General features: G+C 41.4%; 1 protein-coding gene and 1 long non-coding RNA gene across 3 annotated transcripts; one reads left to right on the top strand and one right to left on the bottom strand.

Moving 5' to 3' along the window:
* Nucleotides 1-641: 641 nt before the first annotated feature.
* Nucleotides 642-15857, bottom strand: LOC123370657 (radial spoke head protein 6 homolog A-like). Of its 2 annotated transcripts, none has more exons than XM_045017338.1 (6): nucleotides 14921-15855; nucleotides 14123-14357; nucleotides 11622-12377; nucleotides 8462-8603; nucleotides 1497-1614; nucleotides 642-956 (listed from the first exon to the last, which is right to left on the bottom strand). In XM_045017338.1, exons 1-6 carry the CDS (start codon nucleotides 15691-15693, stop codon nucleotides 722-724), a joined length of 2259 nt encoding a protein of 752 aa, XP_044873273.1. In that variant the 5' UTR covers nucleotides 15694-15855; the 3' UTR covers nucleotides 642-721. The 2 variants fall into 2 exon arrangements, with proteins under 2 accessions (XP_044873273.1, XP_044873274.1); XM_045017339.1 differs by having other exon boundaries at nucleotides 711-956; nucleotides 1501-1614; nucleotides 14921-15857.
* A 6-nt stretch (nucleotides 15858-15863) lies between these two features.
* LOC123370659 lies at nucleotides 15864-20603 on the top strand. Its single transcript, XR_006579499.1, has 3 exons — nucleotides 15864-16052; nucleotides 19392-19492; nucleotides 20450-20603. It is a non-coding gene; the product is annotated as an uncharacterized LOC123370659 (long non-coding RNA).
* Nucleotides 20604-20839: the final 236 nt, after the last annotated feature.

The raw sequence follows: 20839 nt of genomic DNA, 5'->3' as shown, positions 1-20839 counted from the left end.
CACCTTAGAGATTAACAAATTTATTTGGGCATAAGCTTTTGTCGGCTAAAACCCACGAAAGCTTATGCCTAAATAAATTTGTTAGTTTCTAAGGGTATGTCTACACTACCCATCAGATTGGCGGGTAGCGATCGATCTATCGGGGATCAATTTATCGCATGTAGTGTAGACGCGATTTATCGATCTCTGATCGCTCTCCCATCGACTGCTGAACTCCAGCTCAGCGAGAGGCAGAAGCAAAGTTGACGGGGGAGCCGTGGCGCGCCGCGAGGATGCGAAATAATTTTAATTCGATCTAAGATACGTCGACTTCAGCTACGAGAATAGTGGTAGAATATGAGGATGAGAATTTGTCTATTAGGAAGTGGATTGAAAATACCAATCTAGGTGAGGGCTTTCTAACAGAAAATGGCAAAGGTTTCCACTACCATTTTAAACAAAGGATTATTAACAAGGGCAGCAATTTAATCCCATTGAATCCTCAACTATATGCTCTGCCACAGAGTCCATGCTGCCAGCCTTAATATCATTAGTGAAGACATTTTTCTAACATCAACGTATTTATTCAAAATAAGGAGAGTCTACAAGAGAAGAAAAAACAAAGGCATCTATTTTAAAGAAATATTTATTTTTAGATTGGCTTGGTTATTATACTAAACATATTAAAACTATTTATTATTTTGTAGAAAAACTTTTATACAAATCTGATTCTTGTAGCATTTTAATCATCCTCATCTTCATCTTCTTCTTCCTCCATCTCATCCATTTCCTCAGCTGCAGCCAAAGCTTCTTCCTGTGCAGCCTTGAGTGCCTGCTCCTCTTCCACAGTAGGGTCATTCATTTCAGTGATTTCTGGCCCACTAGGGTACTCTGTCTGCACCGGTGGGGGCATCGAGGGTGAGTAGTTATCTGGACTGTATTTGTGACCCCAGCCCAGATAGATATTATCAAATTTCCTGAAGGAAAAAAGCAAGATCACACAACTTCCTGGCAAAAAAAACCCCTTAGGGCTCTGCCTATTCTTAGGCTTCCCCACTTAGGACATATTTTCTATAGCTAGCATATTCAATAATGGCATCTGCACTTAACTAATGTAAATAATGATGAATGTGTCATGTTGCTATTAAAGATCCCATGGCGCTTTTTTGCAAGAATAGGGGTGTCAAGCCTGAAATCTTGGCCAAATACTAATTGGATAATTACATTCTATAATCTGATTTCCACTACAGTGTCAGTGAAGATGGTATTCTTCACTTCTTGCCATAAATTATTGTTATTATTGCTGTGCACTGTTAAATGGCCTCCATGATCAACTCCCGAGGTGGCTACATTTTAGTAGTGGGTGAAGTCTGTGGATTAAAAATCACCAAAACAAAACATTTCAGCTGAATGAATTAAATAAATTTCTGTGATTAACCAGTTTAAGATGGAATAGGAGTGAATACTTTGAGATACTAAGGTTAACCAGTCTAGCTATATAAGTAAGAACTACCTACTTGCCGATAGCATAGGAGTACGCTCCAGGCCACAGGTTGGACTGAAGGACTGCAATGGCATATTGAGGAACCAGGTTTGTGGATAACTGAGATGTCCAAGGAGGGATGTTCTGAATTTCTGCCAAAAAAACCAACAACACACGTGAATGATCTGACTCATGAACATCTATGAAATATCTGGTAGTTAGGTACAGGACAGGATTTCGTCTCTATACAGTTGTTCTCAAAACCCAAGCAATTGATGTATCCTAAAAAGGGATTTTAAAATGGATGTTAAAGGAGTTAATAGACAAGGAGCAAGAACTTTAAATATTGTGGAAGCCTTGTAATCTAAAGTCTGGTGTGGAGTCACTGGTTGATAGTCACAGAGTTATTAATTCAAAGGTGTAGTAAGAAGAACAGGAGAAAAGAAGGTTACACACACAGCTTCTGAAATTCAGTGGTACTTAATTACCGTAAATACCAGTTCCCCAGGCAAAGAACACTGTGGACCACATACTGATAAATTTGGGAGACCCAGATCCCAATAATACAAAGATATGACCTTAATCTAAGAATGGAGTGGTTGTATGCAGTACTTGCTGCAGTATTGTGCTCTAGGATCTAAACTTTTCTGTAATTTTTTTTCTAGCATAAGATAATGACAAAAACATCAACTCAATGTAACTGATGTAGTGTTGTCTTCCTGAACCTGCAGAGAACCTGAGACAGTAGCTCTGAGAGGTGAAATTCCCCCTTTCCTCTCAATGTGGAGGAAGCTTGGAATTTCTTCAAATTAACTTTACAAAAACTATCTGACTCAAGTTGATGAAGAGCCACCTCAAAAAGATTATTAGGAGTAAGTAGGGAGTCTATAGAGAATGGAAAAAGGGCTTGATATGCCATGGAAGCTACATCCATGAGCTGAATTAGCTCTTTCCAAGGAAATTAAAACAAATAAGAGGTTTTTTAGTTATATAAATAAAAAGAGAATAAGGAAGGATGAGGTTTGGCTGCTATGCCGTGTGGATGGAAAGGAGATTAAAGACAGTCCAAATATGGCCCAAAAACTAAATGAATACTTTGCCTCAGCTTTCAGTAACAATAATAACATAGAATGTGTGCATGAAGGCAGTAAGGCTGATGGAAAGGACTGTCTCGAAATGGAAATTACCACATCTGAGGTGGAAGAAAAACTTAAAGATCTAAATGCACTCAAATTGAGGTGACAGGAAAATTTTCATCCTAGAACAGGGGTAGGCAACCTATGGCATGGGTGCCGAACGCGGCACGCGTAATTTTCAGGGGCACTCACACTGCCTGGGTCCTGGCCACTGGTCCGGGGGGCTCTGCATTTTATTTAATTTTAAATGAAGCTTCTTAAACATTTTAAAAACCTTATTTACTTTACATACAACAATAATTTAGTTAAATATTATAGACTTATAGAAAGAGACCTTCTAAGAACGTTAAAATGTATTATTGGCACGGAAAACCTTAAATCAGAGTGAATAAATGAAGACTTGGCACACCACTTCTGAAAAGTTGCTGACACCTGTCCTAGAATACTAAAAGAACTGGCACATGAGATTGCTATTCTGGAAGGGAAGGTCTTTTAAAATATCTATATATTCGGGGGTAGTACCACATGAGTGGAGAACAGCTAACTACGTATCTATAATTAAGAAAGGGAAAAAAAAGTGATCCGTGAAATTACAGACCTGTTAGTCTAATCTCAATAGTAAGCAAGATTTTAGTATAAATATGTGAATAAAAGAATAATTAAATTCACACGCGTATATGATAAAGGGGATGTAGTGCAACATGGGTCTGACACTCTACACCCCAAGGCAGCACCCTGTAAACCCCATATTCATCATTTGTATATGATTGTGATATTGCATATAAAGCAGGCCAAGTGAGGAAAGGCTATGATCTGCCGAAAGTCATTGTTCTATATAAATATGTATATCATTAGTGCATATGAAGTTATGAGATTGTGTTGTATGGTTGTCACTAAAACATACTGTAAGTTGGGAAGCGTCCAGATACTAGCTCCCCAAAGACAATAACCAGGGGGCTAACCAATGCCTGGGTCGGTGTCGAACAACCATCAATAGCCACTGTCCAGCAAGGGAGCTGCAATTCAAAGACTCACCTGCTTAAGGCCATACCAGGGGAATTGCTCAACCTTGCCTGGTGACTCAGCAATGCCCACCAGACATGGCTGGACTTGTTTCTCCAAGCACATGGACTAAGGGTATAAAACAGAACACAGGGGCCCCATGTTTGGCCTTTTCTCCTTCCTCGACCTGTGCCGCAAGCAACAAGGATGCTCAGAAGACTGAAAACTCAAACAGAGGAGATTGGCCCAGGTTTCAAGGGTAAAACCTGTGTACGATGTACTGAAATATCCAGTGGGGTGAGAAAAACTGCTTAATATAGGTGTTGCCCAGTCTAATAGGGTTGAGAGTTTAGACTGCATGCTTATATTTTCTTTTCTTTTGGTAACTAACTCTGACTTTTTGCCAATCACTTATAATAACTTAAAATCTATCTTTTGTAATCAATAAACTTTTTTTACTGTTTATTTTTACCAGTGAGTTTGCCTGAAGTATTTGGTAATTCTGCTCAGGTTTACGAAGTCTGGTGTATATCCATTGATGAAGTGGTGAGCCAATTAATAAACTTGCATTGCTCAAGAAAGGGTCTTGAGCAGTGCAAGTCGGTATATTCCTGAGGTATAAGGCTGGGAGTTGGGGGGATTTGGCTGGTGCCTTTCACTGTGTGATTCATGAGTGGCTCTGGGAGCATTCATGCAATCTAGCTGGGTATGGGGCTCCACGTGTGGTTGTGCTGAGTGATAACAGTTCCTGGAGGGGTTTGCTGTTTATCACTAGCAACGCATTGTGAGAGACAGTGCAGGCTGGAGAGCTAAGGGGGTACAGTGGTCCTATAGTCCCAGGCTGCACCCCGGGGATCCTGTTACAGTGGGTTTACCAAGGGTAGATCATCACAGACTATCTTAATTTCCTTCTTTCAGAAAACAACAAAAAACATTTTTTTTTAGATAAGGGAAGTGCAGTAGATATAATATACTTGGACTTCAATAAAACATTTGACACAGTACCATATGGGAAATTATTGGTTAAATTAGGGAAGAGGGGGATCAGTAAAGCATTGTAAATTGGATAAGGAATTAGCTAAAGGGAAGAAGGCAACGGGTTGGGATGCAAAGTGAATTACTGGATTGGAGGGAGGTTACTAGCAGAGTTCCTCAAGGATCGGTCTTTGGATCAATCTTATTCAACATTTTTATTAATGATCTTGGCACAAAAAGTAGGAGTGTGCTAATGAAATCTGCTCATGATACAGAGTTGGGAAGCACTGTCAATACAGAAGAGGATCAGAATATTATACAGGAAGATCTGGATGACCTTGAAGACTAGTGTAACAGAAATGGGATGGAATTCAATAATATAAGGTGTAAGATCATGCATATATGGTCTAATAATAAGGATTTCTGCTACAAGCTGGGTGCTCAGAGGAGGAGAGAGACCTGGGTGTGTGGGCCATTCACAGGATGACTATGAGTTAATGCGGCTGTGAGAAACACAAATGCGATCCTAGAATATATTAGGCCAGGTATTTCCTGTAGAGATAGAAAAGTATTAATGGCATTGTACAAGGCAATAGTAAGACCTTACTTGGAAAACTGTTTACAGTTCTGATGACCCATGCTAAGAAAGCTGAATGTAAACTGGAACAGGTGCAGAGAAGAGCTACTAGAATGATCAGGGGAATTGAAGGCCTATTTTATGAGACTGGAAGAGCTTGGCTTTTTAAGTCTAGGTTAAAGAAGGCTGAGACGGGATAATGATTGCTCTCTGCAAATAAATTGGGAGGGTAAATACCAGGAAGGGTGATGATCTATTTAAGCTAAAGGACAATGCTGGCACAAGAACAAATCAATATAAACTAGCCATAGACAAATTCAGGCAAGAAATTATAAGATTTCTAGCCATCAGAGGTGTGAGATTCTGGAACAACTTCTGAATAGGAGTTGTGGGGGCAAACAATTTAATTAGCTTTGAGAGAGAGCTGGACAAATTTATGAATGCAGTTGTATGACAGGATTGCATGTAATGGTGGGGCTCAGAGCCCTGGGACTCACTTTCCGTTTATGTCTTTTGTTCCTAAAGCAGCAGTGAAATGGGGTATATGAACCCCACACTAAGCATAGACAGAAGGGGGAGGAGAACCTCTCAGATTTACAGGCAAGCAGCTTGACCACACCCCATGCAGTTGCCATGGCTTCCAATCATGGAGGCAGGCACCCACAGCTGCAGCCCATAGAAGAAACAAGGATGGCTATAAAGGGGAGAGTACAGAGAAGGAAGAGGAGGCAAAGGGCCCTGGGGCAGCAGAGGGGTAATGCCCCTGCACCAGGCTGCCTCCACAAACACAGCCAAGAGACTGAAGCAGACTGCTAGACTCAGTTAGAGGTGAGGGTCCAAGAACTACCCGGACTGGGAGTAAGCTAAGGGGGGGGGCAGTCAGAAGCAGAAGAGACCCCTGAAAAGAGCACATCAGGAAGTGGTGATAAAGGTCAAAAGTAGGGCTGTCAATTAATTGCAGTTAACTCACGATTAACTCAAAAAATTAATCAGAATTAAAAAAATTGCGATTAATTGCAATTTTAAATCACTGTTAAACAACAGAATACTAACTAAAATTTATTAAATATTTTGGATGTTTTTCTACATTTTCATATTTATTGTATTCTGTGTTGTAGTTGAAATCAATTATTATTTTTATTATAAATATTTGCACTGTAAAAATGATAAACAAAAGAAATTGTATTTTTCAATTCACCTAATACAAGTACTGCAGTGCAATTTCTTTATCATGAAAGTTGAACTTACCAATGTAGAATTATGTAAAAAAATACTGGATTCAAAAATAAAACAATGTAAAATTTTAGAGCCTGCAAGTCCACTCAGTTCTACTTCTTGTTCAGCCAATCACTCAGACAAACAAGTTTGTTTACATTTCCAGGACATAATGCTGCCTGCTTCATATTTACAATATCACCTGAAAGTGAAAACAGGCTTTTGCATGGCACTGTTGTAGCTGGCGTCACAAGATATTTACATGCCAGATGCGATAAAGATTCATATGTCCCTTCATGCTTCAACCACCATTCCAGAGGACATGTGTCCATGCTGATGATGGGTTCTGCTCGATAACAATCCAAAGCAGTGCAGACTGACGCATGTTCATTTTTATTATCTGAGTCAGATGCCATCAGCAAAAGGTTGATTTTCTTTTTTGGTAGTTCGGGTTCTGTAGTTTCCGCATTGGAGTGTTGCTCTTTTAAGACTTTGGAAAGCATGCTCCACACCTCATCCCTCTCAGATTTTGGAAGGCACTTCAGATTCTTAAACTTTGGGTTGAGTGCTGTAGCTCTCAAATCTCACATTGGTACCTTCTTTGCATTTTGTGAAATCTGCAGTGAAAGTGTTCATTTTAAGAAATGAACAACATGTGCTGGGTTATCATCCAAGACTGCTATAACATGAAATATATAGCAGAGTGCAGGTAAAACAGTGCAGAATACATCCAATTCTCCCCCAAGGTGTTCAGACACAAATGTAATTAATGCATTATTTTTTTTAAACAAGCATCATCAGCATGGAAGCATGTCCTCTGGAATGGTGGCCAAAGCATGAAGTGGCATACGAATGTTTAGCATATCTGGCACATAAATACCTTGCAATGCCAGCAACAGAAGTGCCATGCAAATGCCTGTTTTCACTTTCTGGTGACATTGTAAATAAAAAGGCAGCATTATCTCCTGTAAATGTAAACAAACTTGTTTGTCTTAGCGATTGGCTGAACAAGAAGTAGGACTGAGTGGACTTGTAGGCTCTGAAGTTTTACGTGGTTTTGTTTTTGCAGTTATGTAACAAAAATAATCTACATTTGTAAGTTGCACTTTCACTACAGAGATTGCACTACAGTACTTGTATGAGGTGAATTGAAAAATACAATTTCTTTTGGTTTTTTACAGTGTATTTTTGTAATAAAAAATAAAATAATATGAGCACTGTAGACTTTGCATTCTGTGTTGTAATTGAAATCAATATATTTGAAAATGTAGGAAATATCCAAAAATATTTAAATGGTATTCTATTATTGTTTAACAGTGCGATTAATCCCAATTAATTTTTTTAATCGCTCAACAGACCTAGTCAAAAGGGATTCTCCCATCCAGTGTATTTTGAGAGGTTTTTTTCATCTCCTTTCTCTGAAGTACCAGGGATGGCCACAGCTGGAGATGTGACATTGGGTAGGGTGGCACTGAGCATTCTCTCTCTCAGGTGCTGGGCTGGCTCGTTCTTGCTCATATGCTCAGGGTCCAGCTGATTGCCATATGTGGGGTCAGGAACAAATTTTCAAATCAGATTGACCATGACCTTGGGAGTTTTTTGCTAGCATGTGTGTGTGGGTCACTTGCCAGGATTATCTGGATATATCTCACGTAATCATTTTCCTGCCATTGGTCCCTTCTAGTGTCTGCCTATGGCACATAACAGTCTAGTCTCCTGTAAGTTACAATATGTTGGTCGCATTTCAGATGTTGGGTTTAGTATGTGAGTCCTGGCTGGGGTTGGTGCCATCTGATATAAAGGAGGGAAGACTAGTGATCCCTTCTGGCCTTAAATTGTATGACTCTATTGGAGCTGTTAACTCTGAAACCTAAAGGTGACAGTTTAAATGTCAACATTGTTAACTATTTCCCTGTTGATCATGTTAGCAGAAACATACAGTTAATGTGATTATCTCACAATCCCAAGCTACCCCCCATGCTGCCTTGGGGACCCACAACTCTAGAATGTTTATTAGATAGCTGCTAAAAACTCCAGATGGATGTTCACTGTAAAAAAAGATCAATTATTCAAAGACGTCTGAGTGGCCTGTACCTGCATCTTCAGAGAGTGGAGTCAGAAGAGGGGGTCCCACTTCTGGCTGTGGTTCATCTGGCTCTTCTGCTTTTTCTTCCTCCTCACCTTCTTCTTCTTCTTCCTCTGACTTTTGAGAGGGGTTAATCCAGGAACAGCGGCCCTACAACCGATGTACCAAGAGTTATAAAGCAGGTGCAGCAATCTCTGAAATACTGTGATGTGAGTTAAAACATTCAGTTCAGAAGAGCTAAGGTGCCTAAACACCATGGTGATGGGTGGCATATAAAAAGAAAAATAAATAGCTGATATACAATTTTGGCAGAGTTCTCTAGGCATCCCTTATTCAATTAGCTGCTTCAGAATTCATTGCCTTATACCTCAGTCATCAGATTTCAATCTGCTTTAGAGATCTCAATTTTTAAAAAAGATTCACTTAGTGTTTGTGAAATATTTTGGACTTAAACCAAAATACTAAAATCCTCTATTAATTCACAGCTAGATGGTGTTGGTAGGCAGAGCCCAGCAAGGGCTTCACCACCTCAGGGGCTTCTTTAGGAGGCACCGTGCCTCAAAGACACACCTCTGAGGAACAATTTGCCCCCTGCTTCTTCCATCAGTGAAGGGGTAATAATTTGCTGCTGGCCTATACCCCTGTGCTGTATTACCCATCCCTCCCTGTAGGGGCATGAAGTAAGCAGGCACATAGCACCCACTTACTCCTGCATTTCTAGACCTAAGGTCCAGGTAGCCTGCACAAGTGTGTAAGGAGAAGTCTTACTTCTCCATCCTCCCTTGTGCAGGCACATAGTCCAAATTACAATCCAGGCCTCACAGAGCAGAGACAGCATCGGCAACAATGATGTCTGTATCTCCATACTGTTTTGCCAGAGTGCCTCAGTCCTGACCAGGAGGGACCACTTTCTGTGGATGAGAGGATGGTTCTGTCCTGGGTCCATTCAATCCTTGGCCTTGTTGCTGATACTGACAACTGTGATGGTACTATTCCACTGTGAATACAAGTGGCAGAATTGATTAATAAAGTGGAACTTGATTAATAAAGAATTCAAGAGGGTAATGTAATTAATACCAATCAACATAGGACTATGAAAAATAAATCCTGTCAAACTAACTTGATATGTTTTTTGAAAAGATTATAAGTTTGGTTAATAAAGGTAATAGTGTTGATGTAATACATTAATGTAAGGAGTTTGGCTTGGTACCGCATGACATTTTGATTAAAAAAGTTGTATGATACAAAATGAATATGGCACACATTAAATGGATTAAAATTTGGCTTACTGACAGGTCACAAAATGTAACTGTAAACAGGGAATCATCATCAAGCAGGGGTCTGCAGGGATTGGTTCTTGGCCCTATACCATTTAACATTTTTATCAATGACCTGGAAGAAAATATAAAATCATCATTGATAAAGTTTGCATGTGACACAAAAATTGGAGGAATGGCAAATAATGAAGAGGATAGGTCACTGATGAGAGGAATCCAGATTGCTTGGTGAGCTGGGTGCAAGCAAACAATATCCATTTTAATATGACTAAATGTAAATGTATACATCTCGGAAAAAGGAATATATACTTACAGGATGAGAGAAACTATCCTTGGAAGCAGTGACTCTGAAAAAGATTTGGGGGTCATGGTGGATAATCAGATGAAGAAAAGCTCTCAGTGTGACACTGTCACCAAAAGGGCTAATGTAAACCTTGGATGCATAAACAGAGGAATCTCAGGCAGAAGTAGAGAGGTTGTTTTACCTCTGTATTTGACACTGGTGTGACCGCTGCTGAAATACTGTGTCCACAGTTCAAGAATTATGTTGATAAATTGGAGCGGGTTCAAAGAAGAACCACAAGAATGATTAAGGATTAGAAAACATGCCTTATAGTAGTAGACTTAAGGAGCTCAATTTAGCTGAACAAATAGAAAGTTAAGGGGTGACTTGATCAGTCTATAAGTACTACATGGGTAACAAATATTTGATAATGGGTTCTTCAATATAGCAAAGGTATCACACAATGCAGTGGCTGAAAGTTGAAGCTGGACTACTTCAGACTGGAAATAAGGTGTAAATTGTTATCAGTGAAGGTAATTATCCATTGGAAAAATTTACCAAAGGTCATAGTGGATTCTCTATCACGGGGATTTTTTTTTAAATCAAGATTGGCTGTTTTTCTAAAAGGTATGCTTTAAGAATTACTTTGAGAAGTTCAATGATCTGTGTTATACAGGGGGTCTGACTAGATGATCAGAACAGTACCTTCTGGCCTTGGAATATATGAATCTGTCCATTATTTTGTATAGGTTACTTGTTACGTCTGGCCAACAGCTAGAAGGAACAATTCAAAATGTCCTCAAGATTCTAAATATCTATTGATTTTATATTTAAAGCCATCATGTTGTTGCCAAGAAATAAAAAACAAAATATTCCCCAATACTCAATATGTGACTCTACAATATTATTGTTGTGCTGCTAGAGGGCAGTCAGTCACCCAGCAAAGAAAGATCAAGTTAACAAATACTCTTCCCAGACCTGTGTTGACAGCATTAATGCTGCTAACTTTTAACAAGGAAATAAATGCCATGTCACACACAGCTTTTCCTTCAGAAGAAACAAAGGGACCACATTAAAAGAGTTAAGTGTTATTGTCAAGCTTCTGTAATGGCATTACTTACAGTTAAACAACAAAAATTCAACTGGAGAAAATATTGGACAGTGTGCCCTTTATGTACAGTTACAAACAGCCTACATTGTTACTAGCACTCTAGCTAATCAAGCATACCTAGTCATTGCCAAGTCAGGAAAGAAACTGTCTCTGGCCTTTGGAGAAACAGAAACCAGCCAGAAAGGATCAAAGTCCACCAATGCTCAACCCCATATAATTACAGGAAATTGATTATTGAGGGACATATTCCCTTATCCCAACAGGTTATTCCTGCACATTTATCCTGAGAAAGGCATGCAACTGCCACACCCCCTGCAAAAAAACCAACAACCTAGGAAGTTGCTGCCAGTATGCCACAGGAGACAATTCTAGCTCAGCCCCAAATGAGGTGAACAGTTCACCCTATGCAGATGAATATTTTCATTTACTTTCTGAGACACCATTGGTAACCATGTAATTGGTATTCAAGATCAGGTACTGGTTACATAGAGCATTACCTGCATTAGAATATTCTGTACATGGTGCACCCAGTTGGAAAGAGAATCCACAAGTTCCATCACGCTAATGGTCTCAAAGTCAGGATTTTCTTCATATGTGTCTCTTCCTGCTCCCCCCTCCTCCTCTTCATCTCCTTCCTCCTCTCCAAACTGGTAGAACCCCAGTGGGCTGATCTGGGTCCCTGCTGAGATCCGGGCAATCTGCGCACGCAGGTAATTGGCCTCATTCCCTGGGAAAGGTGGATAGCTCACAATAGGAGCATCCAGCCTTCCAGTGAAGAACTTCTTGATTTTCCTGGCAGCCACAATTTGCACTGGTGTCACTGGAGGTAACTTCACCCAGGGTTTGCCTGGCTCATTACAGACAAAATAGATAAACTTATTGGTGCCAGTCCGGTTTTCTTCTTTTGGGACCACTGGTGGGGACTTATAGGTGGACTTTGGTGGCTCATCTTCTTTCTCCTCATCTTCTTCTTCATCTTTGTCCTCACTCCCCTCTTTCCCCCCCTCCTCAATCACTTCTTCCTCCTCTGTCTCCTCCTCCTCTTCCCCCTCACGGTACTCCACTTCAGCCACAATATAGTTCATCTCCAAGCCCAAGATCTTGCCCCAGAAGCGACACGTCTGGATTGGCTGCATGCTGACAAGCTGCTTGAGGGCAAGGAATATGTGGTAGTTTTCATCCATGCTCAAGCCAACTCCAGCCTGTTCAAAATAGAAGGCTGTCTCCATCACATTGGGTAGAGGGCTATCTGTCTAGGGAAGAAATTGCCAAAGTTAAAGCTGAGGTATAAATAAAAGATATTTTTAAAAGGTTAAGTATATTACCCACTAAAATAATACTTAGCATTTATATATTGTCTTTCATCCTTTCAAAGTGCTTTATAAACATTAATTAACTAAGCCCCACAACATCCCCTGAGGAAGGTAATAATATACCATTTTACAGAAGGAGAAATCGAGGCAGAGAGCTTAAACAATATGCAGCTTTCAGGTAGCAGAGTCTGGAAAAGAATCCAAGATTCCAAACTCCCAGTGCTCTCTTAACTACTTCAAAACATTCAGGGTCAGACTAGTTACAGGTGGACAGTATGAGCAATCTATATAAGGGCTCTCAGTGCTGGCACACATATACTAGTATATCAATGCCACTAACTGGTTGGGAGGCCACCGATGACCAGGGACAGTGAGGCTGCATTTCCTCATGTGCATGACAGGTGCATTTTGGAAGAACAGAATAATCGTTTTACATACTCAGCTAATTTGGTTGGATTTCAAAAACCTGAAAGAACCAGAGAAATTCCATATATAGCCAGCAATCCCTCCCAAATATTAGTCACTGTTTTGGATACCTGGATATAGAGGTATTCTAAGCATGCATTATTTAAGCTTGACTATATTACATGTGGTATTTTTAAAATCATTCAGCATTGGAGTACTTCTGCTCACATTGAAATCGGTGGTAAACCTTCCATTGGCTTCAATGGGAACACAGTTAAGCAACAACAAGCCTTTCTCAAAAGTCTCCCTATGTCTTGCCATCTTTACCCCTTTACCATTCAGAGATTCATTCCCAGACACTTACATCAGATAGTGGAGCAAAAAAAGTAAGACTGGAAGTTGTATACTATAGGGTGAATAGTTTGGTAGAGTGATTATTGGTTTATGTGGAATTTCTCTGACACCGTCAAGCTTTTAAGTATCAACCAATTAGGTTGAGGATATGAAAAATGAAATTTCTTCTTCCAAAATACATCGCTTTTTCTTACAAAGACATGTTACCACTTTGTTCTTAGCTATCACTGACCTGAAGATGACTGGTACAGCATGGACAAGATGGCTTAATGTCTTTCTATCTTTAATGTTCAGTTGCAATGATTTACTTGTACATATAATGTTAACTTGATCTGAAGGTCAACTCCAAACAACTGGTATTTGCTTTCTCCACCTAATGGTTCTACCTTTCACCACAGAGCTCTCTTAAAACCATTTCGGAACTTAACATTCAGCATATTAGAAGTAAGGGGACACAAAAAGTACCTTGCTGCTTTTATATGAAAAATACCTTTTCAGTTCTACACTTCAGTTCTTTAGGCCAAATGTCACCATAACTTTTTTCTAGCTGGGACACTGACCAAAACTGCAACTGGAATAAAAGGGAGTTAAAAATTCTCCATTCTTTGTCCCGCAGTAGTGGCTGAACACAGTGCCCTTAACCCTGTTCCCCATGCATCCCCATAAGAATTTCATTTTAGGCCAAACAAATTAGTCAGTCTAGATTATGTAAGGAAAAGAGAATGCTGTAACTCTTCTTTTTCATCCCTCATTTCTAGAGGGACAAGAGGTGGAAGCCCCACTGAAGGGATCATTTAAGATTGCGAGGGGCAAAGCAGTGAAGATTGGAATATACTGTAGGGAAAAATCCTAACTCGCCAGGGGATGGGCAAGATAACCTCAAGCCTTTTCCATCTTTAATCTCTGTTTCTACAACAGTCACTCACTATTTCCTCTTCTGGCTCTTGATCTCCTCCCTCTCCTGTCCCCTTGAGGAACAGAGCCTTATATTTCTCTGCCAGCTCAAATGTTGGAAGCATTTCATGCTCATCACGGAGGGTGTCCATTTTTTTCTGGAACTGAGCCCATTTCACATCCTTACTGATATTCTCAATGATATCTACTGCATTTATAGGGCGTTCATCCAAGATCTTGGTCAGCATTTGAGCAAGATGATCATATCTGTCAAATCAAAAGAGAATGAAAACCCCAAGGAAGAATATTACTGCCCTACTATATCAAATTCTCAGCAGATTCGGTTTCTCATGTCAAAGATAAAGGCATATGTCCTGGGATAACTCCTGAGCTCCAGGGCCATCACGACAGTAATTAGCTCTAATGTTGAAAATGTCAGCTGAGTGTTATGGAAATTAAGCCTGAGATATATACCTGGTAGTATTCATAAGGAATAGCTTGTTTGTAGTATGTCTAATAACATGTTCATCTTCCATTTATAGCTTTTCCCACCATTTCCCCACTCACAGTTTGAAGCTGGATTTAAAACTCTTAATCAGATCTATCTCCCTTTAATCCCTCTAAATTTCTTTTGGTAGGTCTGATCCTGAGTGCTGCTCACAACCTATAACTACTACAAAAGGATTAACCCTATTGTCCTTGATTCTCCCTGCATGCTTCCCCTTCCCTCCTATACCTGCTTACCTCTTTGTCCTCTCCACTCACACTACCGTCCCCTCCACACATACCTCCTTCCCCTACACATGTTATTCCCCTCTTTTCACACTCACAAGTTCAAGCCAGACTTTGTGCTGCTCTTCATTAGATAGGCCTTTGCATTCTGGATTGCCAGTGCTCTAGGTTCAGGATCAGGTATTTCATCCTCATATGGGCTGTATCCTGGCTGATAGAGCCCGTAGCCCGGTTCGTGTGGTTGATAAGGGCCATGTCCAGGTAAAAAAGGCTGATAATGACCAAGCATAGGTTCTTGTTGCTGATAAAGGCTTCCTCTTGGTTCCTGTGGCTGATAGGGGTCTTGTCCCGGGGCATGTGGCTGATATATGCTTCGTCTCCGGTCTAGTGGTTGGTAGGGTTCTTGTCCTGGTGCATGTGGCTGATATATGCTTTGTCTTGGCTCTTGTGATAAAGGCTGATAAGGACCTTGTCCCACCGGATGGGCTTCATAGGCAGGTTGTCCTGGTTGGTGGGGCTGATAGGGAGCTTGACCTGGTGTGGTATCCGGGCCTGGCTGGTGAGGTTGATAAGGGGCTTGTCCAGGTTCATAAGGAAATTGTCCTGTTTGGGAGGGTTGGTAGGGGCCCTGGCCAGGTGGGGGGGCCTGGCCAGGCTGGGGGGGCTGGTATGGCCCTTGGGCGGGTGGGGGCTCCAGGTCGGGTGGAGGGCCCTGGCCGGGCTGAGTGGGCTGGTAGAGGCCCTGGGCAGCTGGGGACTCCTGGCCGGGCTCGGTGGGCTGGTACGGCCCCTGGCCTAGCTGCTCGGAGCTCTGCCCTGAGCGGGGGGACGCCGGAGCCTCGGGCGGGGGGTCTCCGGAGGGATCCGCCATGGCTCTGGCTGCCGGTTGGGGCTATCGGTCCCTCAGCACCAGGGTCCCGCCGAGCCCCGCCGCCGCCTAGACTCCCGGCTTCTCCGGTCTCCAAGCAACAGCTTCCAGCCCCAGAGAGGAGGCGCGGGCGGGGCGTTGCCAAGGTAAACTCGACTCAGTTGCCAGGCTGACTCGATTGGGCGCCCGTGCAGCACGTGATCCGACTAGGCACGGGGCCGCGCTCCGGAGCGCGCCTGGTGGGCTGGCTGTCAGAGAGCGTAACGCAGGGGCGGGAATCCCAGCGCTAAAGCGAGTCCCTGGTGCCCCCCCTCCCCCCTCCGGGCTTCTTTGCGGGCTTCACCCATGCTGGGCTCGCTAGGGTGTGTGGTCTTGGGTTTCTGTTTTGTTTTTCGAGCTGTACTGAGCATCTTTGGGGAGAGGGGGTCCTGAGAATACAAGGCACAAATAAGGGGAGGGCTAGATCTGAAAAGTTTACAGACTAATAATGCCTATATAGGGGCACGTCCATACAATCTGAGTTTGTGGAGCTGTGGCCAAGTAGCTCTTTGACCACTCGACTTCTCTGCTCTTGTGCTGTACCCCTTCCACTTCATCCCTGTCAAGTTGCCTAGCACAGTGGTTCCTAAAGTGTGGGTTGTGCCCTCCTGAGGGTTACAAAGGACTAGCTTCAGGATATGAAATGACCTCTCCATTTGTCCTCAGAGCCTCAGATTTCATTTAAAAAAAAAAAGCCTCGGCTACATGACAAAGTTGCACAAGTTTTACTTAAATTGAGTTTTAAATTGATTTAAACTGGTGCAAATGCCTGTTTAGATATTTTATTTCAGAAGTGGCTTATTTAGGTTTATCTTAAATTGACCACTAATTGGATTTAAGATAAACGGGGGGAGGGAGGAGACGACTTGTTTAAACCAAAATAAGTATATCCAAAGGGGATCTGCACCAGTGTAAGTAAACTGATTTAAAAGCACACCTTAAATTAAACTAGTACAAGATTCTCATGTAAAAAGCCCCGAATCTCTAGCAGAGACTTGAACTGCACCATTCATTTTAATAGTGCTAATGAAGATACCAATATGATACATTAAATGTCAACATTGTTAACTATTTCACTGCACATCAATGTATGTACAAAGGACAGGAAGAATAATATTTTGAAGCTCTATACCAGCATTTCCCAAAGAGGTGGCAGGGAGGGTGTTTCAAGCAAATGCCTCTGAATGGTTAAAGAGGCAGACCAGGTCTATATTACAAACTTTTGCAGGCATACCTATGTCGGTCAGGGTGTGAAGAGGGTTGATCCCGGCCTCACACACGTAGTGTAGATGTAGTTATACTGGCAAAACTGCATGTTTGCTGGGTATAACTTATTTTGCTGATGGGGGTGGGAGGGAAATAAATTATACAAGCAAAAGCACAGTTTTGTCAGTATTACTGTGTCCACACTAGGAACACTTTGCCAGTTTACTATATATTGGGATGGGCAAACTTTTTGGCCTGAGGCCCACATCGGGTTTCAGAAATTGTATGGAGGGCCAGTTAGGGGAGGGAGTCGTGGCCTGGCCCACACCTCCTATCTTCCCACCCCCCGGGACTCCTGCCCCAGCCAACCCCTCCTCATTCCTGACTGCCCCCCCGGGACCCCTGCCCCATCCAACCACCCCTTCTCCCTATCCCCTGACTGCCCCCAGAACCCCTGCCCCTGACTGCTCCCTGCTGCCCCTTCCAAGCCCTCCTCCTTCCTGACTGCCCCTCTGGAACCCCTGCCCCATTCCCCCCAACCCCTATCCACACCCCTGCCCCCTGACCACCACCCTGAACTCCCCTGCTCTCTATCCAACTCCCCTTGCTCCGTGCCCCTGGAACTGCACTGCATGGAGCACCAGTGGCTGGCGGCGCTACAGCCACGCTGCTGGCTGGAGCCGGGCCACACTGACACCGCCACCATATAGCACAGAGCACTGGGTCAGGCCGGGCTCTGCAGCTGCACTGCCCCAGGAGCTCACAGCCCCACCGCCCAGAGCCTTGTGCCGGTGGCGGAGCGAGCAAGTGAGGCTGCGGGGTTGGGGGGACAGCAGGAGAGGGGCCGGGGGGATAACCTCCCGGGCCAGGAGCTCAGGGGCCGGGCAGGAGGTCCCGTGGGCTGGATGTGGTCCGCGGGCCATGGTTTGCCCACTCCTGCTATATATGAACAGGTGTCCTTTTCCTTTTCCTTTTATTGTCCACTACTACCCCCATAATACACTCAGGTAAAAATTCCCACTACACATACCACATACAGATGTTATCATCTGTAGGAGGAGAGCCTTGCTTGGGAGGGCCTTGTAAGATCTGGCCGAGCAGAGCTGTCTTCTTACACACCTTATTTTGGGTATTCACTTAAAATAAATCCCCGGGAAATCTGTAATACCAAAAAGAGAGATCTGCCTCCCCACTAAAACCCACCATTTTTTTCAGTTGAGTCCAGCTAATACCCAAAAAGGAATATGAAACTTTCCTTTTTAAAAGCATACACCTTTTAAAAAAGCCGGAGTGTTACAGTGTTTGGAAATGAATAGTTAAGGGATCCAGCTAGTTTCCCACTATCAAGTAATCTTCTATCACTTCTTCTTACCCCATCCATCCAAAGCCAATATGGCCTTCAAAACATTTGGAAAAATATATTCAAAAGTAAACTCTTTGGGGGCAGGGACCCTCTTTGTACAGTGTCTAGCATAATGAGGCCTGACCTGGGATGGAGGCTCTGGGCCAACTGGAATTAAAATAATGATAATAAATAACAATATTTACTGATTAGTAGGAGATTATAAAATGTTATGTTTTATTAAGGGGATCTACTCCAATAATTTAGCCCTCAAGGGATTGTGATTTATCTGATCTTATACTTGTTACTGATCCAGGATAGCAGCCCTTCGTTTTTGGTTTTTATTTTATTTAATTTTTACCAACAAAAATGGGTGAAAATTGGTGGAAAAACTATTAATATTTTTTCTGGGTAAATATTGTGGTTTATTTTGGTGGACAGAAGGATGGGAGAAAAGTATTCAGTAGATTAATGCTTTGATGAATGGAATTCAACGTGGTTTGCTGCAAAACTAAAACAGAACTCAAAACAGAATGCCATCTCTGAGTTCAATTAAACAATATATCGCTAATCGCCAAATAAAACTTTTCATTTGAATAAATAGTTTACTGTTTAGACTTAGACCTATTAGCCTATAAATATTTACATTTAATAATTGGGCCACACCATTTGCAGCACATACAATCAATTTAATCTTTTCCTCCTGTTTTTTTTTTAACTTTCAAATACTTCCTTGTGTTCTGAAACATTCTGATACAGATTTTTATTTTCTTCCCATTTTACTATGTCAGATCTTTAAAGTGTTATCTGCTAATAGCTTGAAATGTGTATGTGGTGAGTGTGAGATTCATCAGTACATTCAGATGTGCACGCACTTCAGAGTTTGTGTGCATGCCTGTTTGTTGTGTGTATCTTCTAGACTAACACATATAGCCTTAATTCAACAGGCAGCTTTGCATACACATGCAGACTAATATATTATCATAATACATATATCTCATGCAACATATTGTATTTTCCTAATAAAGCAAGTACTTTTTAAATATATTTGAATGAGACAAAAATAGGGTGAAAATTGGAAAAAAAAATGAATAATACTTTTTGTAAAACCCAGGATTTCTTCCATAAAAATTACTGAAAACAAAGGGACTTACACATTAGTGATGGAGGAATTCAACATTTTGCAGGAAAAGAAGGTGATTTTTTTCTGGCAAGGTGATTTTATTTATTCATTTATTTATTGCTTTTTACAAAGATAGCGATATGAGGGGGTTGAAAGATTTGGTACGTTAGAAATAGTTCAGTTGGATATGGATTAATGGGCAGAATGCAGATGAAATGTTCAAAGTTCTGTGATAAATACATAAGTACAAGTACAATTTTTCATATTGGACTCACTGCCACTTATGTGGCCAAATTCTGTTCTCAGTCACACTGATTTAAATTAGGAAGTAATGCCATTAGGCCTGATTCTCTCCACATTTACATTGGTGTAACTCAAACTGGAGTAAAATATACTGGTGTAAGTTATTTTTTACTCCAGTAGAGAGTGTTTACAGTAGGGATTTATAGTAGTGCAAAGAAACCTATTGCAGACACAGCCTGTAGTCTAGAAATGCTACTGTAACTCTAAAACTCTGTGCTGAATTTTTAAACATGGATAAGTAGTAAGACACCCAAATTGTCCCTTTTTGTGATTGTAGGAGCTGTTATGAGCATCTAGATGTGCAGTTTGGACATTCTTTATGGTTGTCCATGGTTGAAAATTGGGCTGTTTATTATTTGTGTATATTGGTCCACAGTAATATCTGCCACGTATAGGCACTTCACATATTTTTCACTTTTATATGTGTGAAATTGTTAATATATTTGATAGTATGAAAACTCTGTGCTACATACCTAACTGGAATACCTATCTTTGTTTAGCTGCCCAAGGAACAGAGTTCTCACTTACTTGTTTGGTTTCTGGTGAGATCTTCAAACACTATCTATCGCCTTTGAATCATGATCCATAATGCCGGTGATGGTGTTAAAACATTTTGTGCCTTGAACGTTTATGATACAAATATATTTTAGCTCTCTGATGAAGACATCACAAGAATAAATCATCAACTGTTTGACTTTGATTTAATAAGGAATGTGTGACATTAATTTTCCCTCATTGTTCTGTAGGTACAGCAGAAAATGCAGTTTAATCTTCCAAGCAGATTCAATCATCCTTCATTGGTGATTTATCATACTCTTGCTATCAGACATCAGCTGAGTGTGTTCTTTTTGGAGGAGGAAAAGATTGTTTTCTGAGAATCAGCTGGCTGTAAAAACTTTATATAATCCTGAATTAAAAACTGATCTACATGATACCAGATTGGGGGTGTACCCATGCAAATGACTTGTTTATATGAGTCCAACATGCTGTTATTATTATGCCTTAGCGTGAGTAATTGCATCTTGGCTTTAGACTTTCCCTGCAGAGGGGCAAAAGGCTAATGCTGTCACAATAGAGAGGGAGAGCCTTTTTAGTTCTGCAAATCTAATAATTAAAATCATTTTTATTATAGGAGA

Source organism: Mauremys mutica, chromosome 5, assembly GCF_020497125.1.
Source record: "Mauremys mutica isolate MM-2020 ecotype Southern chromosome 5, ASM2049712v1, whole genome shotgun sequence".
Lineage (NCBI taxonomy): Eukaryota > Metazoa > Chordata > Testudines > Geoemydidae > Mauremys > Mauremys mutica.
This window is presented reverse-complemented; position numbering and strand designations above follow the sequence as displayed.

Coding starts and splice junctions, on each gene's coding strand:
- LOC123370657 (XM_045017338.1), bottom strand. CDS start 15,693: ATGGCGGATCCCTCCGGAGACCCCCCGCCCGAGGCTCCGGCGTCCCCC. Junction 12,378..14,122: donor AAGAGCCAGAAGAGGAAATA/GTGAGTGACTGT, acceptor TTTCTTCCCTAG/ACAGATAGCCCTCTACCCAA. Junction 957..1,496: donor TACTCCTATGCTATCGGCAA/GTAGGTAGTTCT, acceptor TTTTTCCTTCAG/GAAATTTGATAATATCTATC.